The sequence below is a fragment of the Balaenoptera acutorostrata genome, chromosome 14, assembly GCF_949987535.1.
Source record: "Balaenoptera acutorostrata chromosome 14, mBalAcu1.1, whole genome shotgun sequence".
Lineage (NCBI taxonomy): Eukaryota > Metazoa > Chordata > Mammalia > Artiodactyla > Balaenopteridae > Balaenoptera > Balaenoptera acutorostrata.
The window spans coordinates 16346466-16358701 of NC_080077.1; the positions used below are offsets into that span (position 1 = coordinate 16346466).

The following is a 12236-nucleotide window of genomic DNA, read 5'->3' on the forward strand; positions in this document are numbered from 1 at the left end:
TTTTCATTGGTCCACAAAATCCGAAGGTGTTGAAAACACCTTGCCATGTGGACAAGAGCCTAACTTTACTATGGCCCCAGTGCTACAGCAGCCCTGTCATTTAGATTCAATATTCCCTGTCCCCATCTTACTGGGACACAGGTATCCACAGCCTCAGGTGACAATCACTTTCCTTCATGGACTGAGAAGCCCAGCCACTAATAGCAGTTACCTGGCTGTCTCTTTCCCCTTTGGTTCCTCGATGGTCACCGTCTTCTTTTACAGTCTCACCCTGGATGTTCCTCTTCTTTTTCCTCCCCTCCCTGTTTGGGAGGGAGTGGGGTTTCCACCACGACAGTAAAGTAGACAAGGGTAGAATTCAATTTGAAAGATACATCTGGTTCTCTAGCATACAGGAAATTGCTTATGCCTTACTCATCTCTCTCCTCGTTGGGCTCGAGTTTACGAAGGAAGCCCAAATTATCGGCTATATTTAGGCTGGCACGCATGGTCTTTTAGAGGCACGGTAGAATGCAGTGAACTTTCTGTGGCCTTGGCCGAGAGAGGCAAACATGGGCTGATCTAACTGCACTGATGCTGAGTGAGTGGGATGAGTAGCCTTTGCAGACACACTCCAGTAGGAATGTCTGAAAGCAGAAAGGCCAGGGAGGAGGCTCTGGCAGTTCCCGAGGCATAGGTGGTGGAGACCTAAGGCTGCGTGCGGCCCAGAGGCGGAGAAGAGGTTTGCTTGCTGTGGTGACTGATAGCATGAAGGGCTGAGTGAAAAGGAGCATTAAGGATGCCTTAATGAAATAAAGGTATTGACAGCCCCTTGTGTTTAACGGCATTAACACGTGACTACAATGATCATTTTAAATCATTGCTTTTTCTGGCTCTAGTAGGTGTCTGGAATAACTTCGCAGTTTTCCATTTTGCAGTTGATTTTGTGATCCTTAGTGAATTCATGTATACTTCTTATTACAAATTACCAAGGAATTTTAGGTACTACTTTTGAAGAGTCTTATTTTAGTTGCAGGTGTTACGAACATTTCTGTTGATGCCAAGTGAGTAAAGAAGCTTTAATTTTTTTGTTTGTTTCTTCATAAAATTCCTCATGTCAGCAGATCACTTCCAGTTCATTTCCATTAAGCAACATATTTTGCAAAAATCTCACTTGAAATTAAACTACAGCCTGAGGGTAACTCCTTAATTACCATACTGTCAATATAATAAGCACACAAATGCTATGAATTCCTAGATGGCAAATAGTAGAATGACACAGCCATGGCTCATCAGAACCTGAGATAAAAATCCTGAGATTTGATCTTTCTTTATATTTGCTCTCAGTAGTATAACTGAATAGAACAGTTAAACAATTAACAGCCTGTCATTAAATCAGAAGTGCTGGTTTCCACCAACAAGCAGTTAGACACACCTGAGTTTAAATCTCAGCCCTATGATCCACTGACTACTTGAATGAACCCGGGTAAGTGCTGAACCTCTCTGAGTCTGACCAGAAAAAAATGCAGCTATTAATGCCTGCCAAGCAGCGTTGAGGTGAGAAAGTGAAGTAGCATGTCTGAGTGCCTTGTGTATGCTCACCGTTCATTTTCTAAAGAAAAACGTTTCTGGACTGTTTCTGCATTCCATGGTATAAAGTCCAAGACTACCCTTGACTTCTCTAGCTGAAGTCTTTCCTTCCTTCTCTGGGTCGGGGAGGGAGTTCTGGGACAGTGTGCTTTTTCCCCCATCTCTGTCCAGTGGTTTTAAGTCCATCCTTAAAAAATAAATAAGGATCTATTTTCATGTCTGTTCCCTGAAGTTTCTGATGTACCTTCAATATGTTTTATTTATTTTCCACAGATAGTGGTTCCTCAGGGAAGCACAGAAAAGAGGAAAATTATATTTTTGAGTCAAAGAGCAATCGAGGAGGAGGGGAACACCCAGCCCCAGAAGCAGGTAAACGTTTACCTTGGAAATTCATTGTAGAGTAGAAACATTTACAGAACCACATATCCTGTAGCTGAGGTTATTAGATGAATCTGCAAGAGTTTATGATAAGAACAGGGATCTATAGGTCAGAAGAACTAGTATATTCTCATCTCCTATATCATACTTCATCCTGGGACTCTTGAACTAGTATCTTCACATCTTTGGACCTCAGCTTCCTCTTCTATAAGTTGATTGGACTGGATAATCACTACAGTCCCTTCCAGGTGTAACATTGTGTGGAACGAGTGATACTCAGGACATAGTGGTTAAGAACCAGATGCCAAGGTTCAAATCCTTCGTCCATCACTAACTCGATGACCTTGGGCAGGTTATCTTCTCTCTCTGGATCTCAATTTCCTCATTGGTTGATGAACATAATAACTATACCTGCCTCACAGAGCTGTTAGGGAGAATAAATGGGACAGTCATTATAGAGCATTTAGCATATTGCTTGGCTCATGCAATAAGCCATATAAATGATGGCTATTGTGCTTGTTATTTGTGATCAACAAGGGCAGAGGTCTTAGAGTACCCAATTCTCTCTCCAGGTGCTCCAGTGACAAAGACGGAAGACAACAGGAATGGGGAAAGGGTGTAGGTGGTACAGGGGATATTTAGTAAGTGGAAGAAGAATACTGTAATTTCATAATTTTGGTTATTTTTAACTAGAAAGAAAATACTTTCAAGATAGTCCTGTAGAAAGGTAAGTTTTAATCCTAAATCTCACAAGCTAATTAGTAAAAGAAAATTTAGGAGAACAAAATATGATTATTAAGCTATGGATCTAAACATTGAGAAAACTTTCTTTTTACCCTAGGAGTAGTCTTCTTAAATAATAGATGGCTAAAATAACCCAGGTATCAAGTACCTAGATGCTGGCCTGCTGGACTTAGCCTGTCCCAGGATGTTTGAATAAAAACACCCATCCCCTGTCGACATACAGAGAGAACCGGGCCTGCCCCTTACCCCCATGCCCAGATGTATCCAGAGAGCCTCAGTTCTGATTGCCCGGTGCCTGTCCTAATTGTTACATATTTGAGTGTCACTCCCAGTTTTAGGAACAGAATGCCAAATTCATCCCCTTAGCTGGTTTCTAAGAAAACTATCGTGATGTGTTTTAGAAGGGGTTGGGAAATTTTAAATCTCAAATTACCTAAACTAAAAACACTGAAGAAACTATGCCAACTGAGTATTTAAAAGTCAAGAATAATTTTCAGTATCCTAGCAAGTACTTTATGGGAGACTTCATCTTCTTTGTCATCAAAGCATTAATCAGGAATCAGATTTGACAGTTCAGCAACCTCATATCTGACTTTGGCAAACAGAAAATTCCCCTAGATTGTATGCGGTTTTATTGTTGCCATAGCTACCTCTGAGCCCCAGACTTGGGACTGGGGTCTTCAGCCACAGCTCTCTTCCCCTGCAGCCGAAATGCTGGTGTTTTTAACAAGTTGCGCGCACTTAGAAGGGCAGCCTCTAATCATTTTCCTACCCTGAACAAGCAGAACTGGGGCTGGGTATTGGGTTCCAGTTGGTAAGAAATGGTTTGGGGTTCCCAGGGTTTCTTTGGGGGTTGACCAGAGTCTCTTTTTTTGCCCAATTCCTTTGTAACATATCCATCTTCTGTGGCTAGTACAGGAAGATGCAGGGGGAACTGGCACCCTCGGGTCCAAACTTAGCCCTTTCAAAACTTCTTTCCTCAAGGTCGCCATTAGGAAACTGGAATGTATGTGCCAGCTCTAGAATCGAATTATAGACTGTTGGCTTATCACAGATTTTTATCTTTCATAATTCTCTATGGGAATACTGGCCTCACCCAAAAGGCTGTCTTGTACCAAGAGTCACTAATGCAACTTCCTCATCCCACCCTCCTGAACCCAGACTGAACTCTCAGACTGTTCCTGAGAATCTTCTTCAGGAGTTTTACCTAGGATTCCACAAATAAACCAGAGGTTGAAATGCCATTAGTATGTACTCAGCTCCAGGCCCTCTTGTCTTGGAGAGAAGGCCAGCTATACCTGGGACTGGTTTTAAGCTCAGAAAATCAAAGCTATTAGGAGTGAACTTCATCAGTTACTTACCCCCAAATGTAAACACCTGTCGGTACCCACCCTCTCTTCTTTTCCTCCAGCACTTGAAGGAAAAGGTGTCCCCTCTTTCCAAGGTCAGTCTCTCCCCCTGACCTTGATGCAGCTCCTTATCTCCTCGTCTGTTTCTCCATCATTTATTAACTCCCAGTGTTTATAATCTCTACTGGTTCATTCCCCTAGACGCATTCAGATCTCTAAAAACATATAAAAAACAAAACAGCATCCCTCAGCCTTCAATCTCCCTGTAAATGAATTCCCAGTTGCTAAGTGCAGCGGCCTCTCCAGGCTTCACCTCATTTGACCTCTCCTTAGGATTTGATTCCGCTGACCACTTTCCTCTTGAAATAGCCTCGTCCCTCTGCTTCCAGGACTCCCTTCTCTGTTGGTTGCCGACCATTTCTCTGACCTAGCTCTTCCTGTGTGCCTTGGTTCTCCTCCTTGTCCGCCCTCTGAAATGTTGGTGCTCCCTGGGGCCTTGTCCCTGGCCCCCTTCTCCCTTCCTCTCTGGCGGTCTCACCCACTTTCGTCCCTGCAACCATCACCTTAACGCTGAAGGTCCCCACATGTTCAGGCCCAAATCATCGAAGAGCCTAGAGAAAATTCTACCTGGGTTGGCTGTCGGCATCTCAATTTGAAACTGTCGAAAAATAATCTCCCTCACCCACCCCAAGCAAGCTCCATCGTACACCTAAGTCACTCGAGCAAAAATCCTAGGAACGAGATACACGGACCCCTCCTTTTTATATCTGTACTTTGTATATAATTCTACCATAGTAACTGTAATACTTTATTGTATCTTTTCATGTAAATGTCTGTCTACCCAGACTTGAAGTCATTAAAAAACAATCTCATTTAACTTTTGGAGAAGTGGTATACCATAGTAGTTCTGGAACAGTACTGTCTGGGGCCATATCCTGACTCTTCCATACTGAGAGAAATCAAGTCACTTAATTCTCAATGCTTAGTGCCCTCATTTGTAAAATGGGGATAATAAAAGTACGAACTCATATGGTGGTTGTGAGAATTAAATTACTTAATCTATAAAGCGCTCTTTATTATCTTTGATTACCAGTGTCAGGCACATGGCTGTTAATTTATGCAAAATGAATAAGTAAATGAAAGAAAATGTTATGAAATCAGCTTATGCAATGGAGGTTTTTGCTCCTGTAGTTCCACCAGTTGGCAAGACCCCTGTAGCTAAAAATAGTTCCACCATATCATCTCCAAGCCTGGCCTGACTACAGAGCAGATCAGACTAAGAATAGACCCTGCTGAGCTTGATAAGAAAGAAAGACTGATCTGGGGTACACACTGTTCCTTCCAGACTCCTGAAGGAGGAGTAAAAGCTGCTTTTAGTCTAGGTGTCTAGGATCAATCCCACAGGGAAGAAAACCTATGAAGGAGAACTAGAGATTTTTTTTCCTCAAGTTTTCAATAATGGTTCTACTGGCTGAGAGTAGGTTCTCTGGATTTAGGAAACAAAAATTTCTTAAAGCCCTAACCAGAGCAAAAAATCAGGAGTTAGTCCATACTTATTTTAATGGTGAATGATCATGTATGAATCCATAGATGTAAGCTATGACTGCAGTGAAGATATTTCCTATGGTCACAATGTCTTTACAGTTGTCTATTTACAGAATGTCTATTACACTTGGATATAAGGGTAATCTGACTGCAAAGTTTGTACCCGCTGATGGCATATAAATTTTATAGGAACCGGGTACACAATTTGGTTTTAAGGAACTCTTCGTTTGAGACCTAGACCTGCAATTTACAAGCTATGTGCTCTTAGGCCAATTACTTAATCTTTCTGCACCTCAGTTAATCTGCAAAATGGAGGTAATATAAGTACCTACTTGAGTTGTTCAGATTAAATAAAACAGTGCATGCACAGTGCTTATCATATAGTGGATTGTGGCTGTTATTGGTATTAACCACTGACCTACCCTGTTCATTTCCGACCTTTGCACAGGTGCAGTGCTACCCCTGGCCCTGGGTTTGGCTATCACTGCTTTGCTGCTTCTCATGGTTGCTTGTCGACTACGGCTGGTGAAACAGAAACTTAAAAAGGCTCGTCCCATTACATCTGAGGAGTCTGACTACCTCATAAATGGGATGTATCTATAATAAGTGTAATTTAAATAGCTGAGGGCAAGGACATGTTTCACTTATAATTTGTATATATTTTGGGTTCTGATATTTATAACCTCTTCTGTTTTTTGTTTTGTTTTGGTTTTAACCTCTTCTGTTTAACTAAGGAAACTACTGAAAACGCTGAAGACTCTGCAAATACTAAACCTTTGTTTTTATTTATTGATTTTCCTTGGGAAGTGTGTGAAATATTTTGAAATTTAGAGAGGAGTCCATATGATTAAAGACTTTTACAAATCTAATTCTGATTTACATAAGCTGTCCCCAAAAACAGAAATTTGCAATTAGCCAAGGCAGAAAATTCAGAGTCTCTAGAGGTTCCTGAGAAAGGCAGTGTTAACTCTTTACTTTCTAGAAGCCAGCCATTGGCACTTTATACCACCCCACTTCCCTTGTCCTGTGGCCCTCCCATTTCTCACTTTAAGCTTCCAGTGTTCTCCTTTTTCTTCTCCTCTTCAAAACCTATTTCTGAGGATGGAGCTCAAGTGAGTGTACACCTTCAATGAGATGTTATCCACGGCAGGAATATCTAAGTTATAAACCTAATGAACAGGCCAGTAAGGCCTAGGGAAGGTGAATATGAGTTCTTCCCAATGCCTGACATCCTGTCATGTAGATGGCTCCTTCATTCTCCAAAAGGAGAGTGACTCAGACTTTGAATTACAAACAGCTCTAACATGGTCATGGAAGCAGAGAACCTGGCAGGTCAAAAATTTTAACAGAAACCTAGCTGAGGGAAAAATGAGCAAGGAGGATGATTAGTTCTTGTATCTGCTCAACACTGCTCGATGGTCCAGAACACAGCAGCTCATTTATATAAGTCACTGGTTTTCAGCATTAGTAGGTGTTGATGGAAGAAAAAAACTGCATTCAAATTGAAAAACAGAACACTGAATGGATCTCTGGGTACAGCTTTTGTAAAAATGTCACGTGTTTAAGTATCAGCGGTTCTTCCATTCAGTGGAGTGATGCAGTTTTTCCGTTATTTATTTAATGCTCTAAAATGTTATAATGTGCACACAGCTAGTGCCAGGCTTATGTACTCCCAGAGCATAAGGGGGTTTTGCACAAATTCATCTTTACAGAAAACCAGCGTCTAGCTTAGCATCTTTTACCTTTTAATCTGTAGGATTTTAAAGGCATATTATTTCCACCATTGCTTAATGTTGGGACTATGCACATTCTAGAAATTATTCTACTGAGAGGAATGTATAATGTGATGTTCCTATTCACATAATAGGTTTTTTTTTTTTTTACCATAAGTGGCAAATCTTTTAAAATACTTGAAAACCCTCTAGAAAACTATTTTTAGACTGGACCTGATGTAAGCTGTTCCTTTAGCAAAGACTTAATTTGGGTCAGAGATGATATACATTAACAAATGATAGTTAGTTCTAGCAAAACAAAGAAATTGGTTATTTTTATTTCCTAAGAAACTCAAGCATGAATTTTAGAATTGAGCAAAGATTTAAATTTCTCCTTAAGGAGTTTAGAGAAATGACTGTGTGAATGAACTTAAGATGTCTGTACTCTATATGTGATGCTGTGCAGTTTGTTTTTATATAGAAGGATGTCACCTATAGCCATATCCAATAAAATAAAAACTGATGAGGCATGCATCTTTCAGCACATCTTTTATACATGAAGAAACTAAACACAATTTAGTATTGCTATGGTGTTGAAACACTTGATAAAAGATGTCCCATATCTATGTGTACAATATTCTTTAATAAATTTTATTATATTCCTAAGCCTTTTTTACAACTTTTAATATAATCATAGCTGCTAGTACAGATGGTCCCTGACTTATGTTGCTTCGACTTACTTTTTTTTTTTTTACTTCATGATGGTGCAAAAGTCATACATTCAGTAGAAACCATACTTGGAATTTTGAATTTGGATTTTTTCCTGGGCTAGTGATGTACTTACTGTACATCCTCTCTCGTGATGCTGGACAGTGGCAGCATAGGTCTTTTTCCCTAGAAAATATCCTTTTTACTATTGATTTAAAACTGATACAATAGTGTTAACAGGGAAATTCTGCAGGCTCTCTGATCCATAAGGTAATTTCTAGGCAAAATCCTGACAGGATAATCACCTAAAAATTAAAATAAACAAATAATGCTGGCAAAACAAATTACTCAGTGTGATGCAGTCCTTTAAAGGGCACAGTAAAAAGTGTTCAGGGCATGGAATTCAAATATAAACGTCCTCAGCTGCCCTAGGCCCTTGGACCGCTGCCTCTTATGCTCAAGGTGCCCTCAGTATTGCCGTCACCTGCCCTTTGGCCACAGGTGTTATTCTGTGATGCCCATCCTGCTGGCACACTCCACCCAAGTGAGAGTGAGTTCTTGAGACCCAGCAGCCGTAGAACTTCCTCTCACATTAGGAAAGAAAAAGGAAAGGAAAGGAGGGAAAGGGAAGAGAAGAACAGGAAAAGGGAAAGAGAGAATGAGGAAGAGGGGAGGGTTTCACTGGCCCAGCACAGCACTCTGGCACTAAGGCGAGGGAGCACTTCGCAGAGTCCTGGCCCCAGCAACACAAAGTCAGTTAAAAAGATAAAGCCTAAAGTGGGGAACCAACAACTACCGCTGTAGCGATGATATGAGAAGGGTTAAACAAAAGGAAATTATCAGACTTTTTTTCCTTTTTAGTACATTATAATTCATAAACACAAACTTCCTTGGGCCCCATGGGCCAGCCAGTTGTCTTCAAGCAGGATTTTTTAGTGGCACTCTATTTGGACCACCCTTCCAGTACAACAGGGACAAAATATTGTCATCTTCCTGGAAAGTGGTAGGAGAAATTGAGACAGGAAACTGAAAGCTGATTAGAACTTGTTTGTTTTACTGAATATAGTTCTTTAAGAACACAGTAAGCTGTAGGAAATGATTTATACCCTGAAAGAATTTTACTACTTACCTAAGTTATTAGCCTTTTGAACCCATTTAGAACATTTAAAAAATAACCCATATTTGTTATTTCATTTGCAATACTAGTTTTCAATTACCATAGTCATGAGTTATTTTAGTGCTATACCAAACTATTAGAAAATTTGTTAACGTTTAGCTGAAAATCAGAAATGGCTACCTCTCTAACGAAACAAAATTAAAGGACCTTTATTCCTTGCTGACAATCAGATGCCAAGAATACCTTCAAAGAATTCATGAGTATTATTATTTTAAAATGTTATTGTATTTTAAAATACATTGAATTTTTAAGATGCTTTAGTATAAGTAGCTTGTAGTCAATTTAAAAGTGTAATCAACTTTTTTTTTTGAACAACGCAGATTTCAAAAATTAGGGCAATGGTATTTAAAATATTTGTACAATGTTAATGTATACTTTTAACCCAAATGTCATTTTTAAATACTACTTGGGAAAGGGTTGAAGCCCTCGTTAGAAAATAGAATTCTTAATTTAATTCTTAATTGAGAGCTAGATTTGGCTTTAATAAAATCAAATCTGTAAAAATCACCTTGTTTCAATAGGACCTCGCTAGGCTGGAACTTTTAAAAATGTTTTTATTGTTGTCCTTCATATTATGTAAAGAAGTCCTTCTAATAAGGAAAAATGAAATGCTAAAATATTTTAGAAATTATGAATACTAAAGATTAAAGAGACATTTCTTCTCTCTGACCAAAACATATATTAATTCAATTCTTTTCAAGAGAAAAGTTCATAGATAGAATTAAATTCATTATTTCCATCTTTACCCATTTATTGATGCTCCCCTAAAATCCATTCCTCTTTATTCAACATTTAAAAAAAAAATTTTTTTTTTTTTTTTGCCACGCCACGCAGCATGCAGGATCTTAGTTCCCTGACCAGGGGTCAAACCCGGGCCCCCTGCAGTGGAAGCGTGGAGTCTCAACCACTAGACCGCCAGGGAAGTCCCTAAAAATTTTAATTCAAAAAGTTTAAAGTCCAAGAGCCATGCTTGGCATAGCATTTGTCTGTACCAATCAGATGCCACTTAGTTTGTCTTATCAGATTTATAAACTGTCCCCTCAACCAGACTGCAAACTTCTTGAGAGTAAGGGCCTTTTTCTATCCCCAAGACCTAAAAAAGGGACTTACATAGAGTAAAATGTTGATAATGGCTAGGAAGGATACAGACTAGTGAATAAGTTGAAGAATTAATTTAAAGTCCTAAAGAATACTTGATGTTTGAAACTACCGCCCACAAATGACAGAGTCCTGGATCAAAAGGGTTCATGGCCTGAGTCCAGAAGCAACAGTAACAACAGCAAACTGAAGCCAGCAACGAATTCACAAGTTTTGGCCACCAACTAATGCAAGTTTCCTGTACCTAAGACCCTGCCCAAGAAGAGACACTGGTAAAAACATGCATGCATAATTTTTTAAAAGCCATTTTCAAAGAAGTAATATTTAAGACTTAAGATGCGGGGAGAGGTTCCTCATCCCCTCACTAAGGATCTATTTGACAGAATCATACACACTTGCACACAGCAGAGGGAAGGGCTTTGCTGGGAGTGCTAGTTCTGCTAGCTCTAGAGCTTCTATCTCTTCAAGTTCTAGAACCCTTAGAAAAACTAAGATCCTAATATAAAGGTATAAAATCACAACATTTAAGCAAGATCCCAACGTGTTACTGCCTTCTTAGAAACTCATTTTACAGTCGTTATATTAATAAATCTATTTATAGGTAATGGATGGGTTTTGGTAAATTTATCCTCAACCCTGTTCTTTCTTGACATTAAGTCAGTGCATTCATTCATTCTTTCATTCATTCAGCACTTATTGTACATCTACAAGAGGCCCTGTGTTAAGCAAAGAACAATAGTAAATGAGGTGTAGCTCTTGTCCTTGAGAAACACAGTCACATTGCACAAATGTACAGTTAGATTAATGCTCTTAACCTGCTCAGATTTCACAAAATGGAGCATCAGAGAAACCACCTTTTCTCTGTGATCTTGGCATTGTGCACCTGGTGGACACGCAATTCTTCTATGTTCAAACACCGCCAATGCCTTTCACTTTTAACTTTATTTGGCAAAGCAGCACTGCATCAACTGTTCAGTGACTAGGACGCAGCTTACACAGCATGTTAAATCCATGTACATTATGAGCAGCAAATCAGAAACAGGAAAACAATACTGAGCTACAAGTCTCCTAGAATTTTTAAAGAGAGAAAGGAAGAACTATGTCAGTTATGTCCAATCTGAACAGCTGAGTGTTTTAAGGGACATCACCTGTCATCTTCTTAAGTTTTAATATTTACAAATGCTTAGTTTTAAGGTAACAAAGCAGCCGATTGTATCTACAACATGCTATTCTATGACACCACATCAAAAGCTTTAAAAAGGAAGCTCATCTCTATTTTCTTAGTAGCATCTAACATACACCCAAAAACCAAGAATCTTAACTTATGAATGGTGGTGTTACCTGATGCACAAAAGCAATCTGATAAATTAACATCTGAACAGAATTAAGTGTCTAAGAAAAGAAAAACCACTCCTCAAAAATCAATTCACAAACTATGTTTTCCATTTTGCAGAACCCTTTCTTTTAACATTTAAAGTAAAACGTGGGCATGTTAAAGTAATAATACACAAATTTATATTTGCATCTTTCTTCTACCAATTTGGCTTCTGTGCCTCTTTGAAGAATTAGAAACCCCACAAAACCACACATTTTCATGCTGAAAATAGTGTAAGAAAGTCCAAAACAAGCTGTGATGCTGTTGATTTTCAAAAGCTTTGAGGACTGAGATGAGCAATCCACTGTAATATTATATACTGGTCAAGCTGATGTTGCTTTTACAGTTCGTCCCTGGGGGGGGGAAAAGGAGAGAAATATATAAGTAGGAGTTACATATTACAAAACTTGGCTTTCTAATAATTTAGATACAACTAATAAATCAGTAAGAATACACTGATCCCCAAGCATTATTAAAAACAAAAACAAAACCAAAACTGAGCAAATGATCCAAGTCAAAGCAAAAATGGAAATCAGCCATTTCAGACATCCTTCGTGCTACTCCAGAACGAAGAATGAAAA

The 12236-nt window shown here is 39.1% G+C and overlaps 2 protein-coding genes across 6 annotated transcripts in view; one reads left to right on the plus strand and one right to left on the minus strand.

Annotated features, from left to right (window-relative positions):
- Nucleotides 1-12236, plus strand: part of LRP11 (LDL receptor related protein 11) — a 59440-nt gene that overhangs the window by 36856 nt on the left and 10348 nt on the right. Inside the window, exons 6-8 of one of the 3 annotated variants that reach the window (XM_057527965.1) lie at nucleotides 1843-1938; nucleotides 2520-2588; nucleotides 6034-6173. In XM_057527965.1, coding sequence (XP_057383948.1) covers nucleotides 1843-1938; nucleotides 2520-2569 — 146 coding nt within the window. In that variant the 3' untranslated portion in view covers nucleotides 2570-2588; nucleotides 6034-6173. Of the gene's footprint in view, nucleotides 1-1842; nucleotides 1939-2519; nucleotides 2589-6033; nucleotides 7832-12236 lie in introns of those variants that run through there. The other 2 variants (XM_007196930.2, XM_057527964.1) reach the window with 2 other exon arrangements.
- PCMT1 (protein-L-isoaspartate (D-aspartate) O-methyltransferase) overlaps nucleotides 11204-12236 on the minus strand; it is a 48960-nt gene continuing 47927 nt past the window's right edge. For all 3 annotated transcript variants that reach the window (XR_009005210.1, XM_007196887.3, XM_007196889.2), the window contains one exon: nucleotides 11204-12008. Coding sequence is in view for 1 of the 3 variants with exons in the window: in XM_007196887.3 (XP_007196949.2) it covers nucleotides 11996-12008 (13 nt within the window). In the remaining 2 variants the exon portion in view is untranslated. The remainder of the gene's footprint in view (nucleotides 12009-12236) is intronic.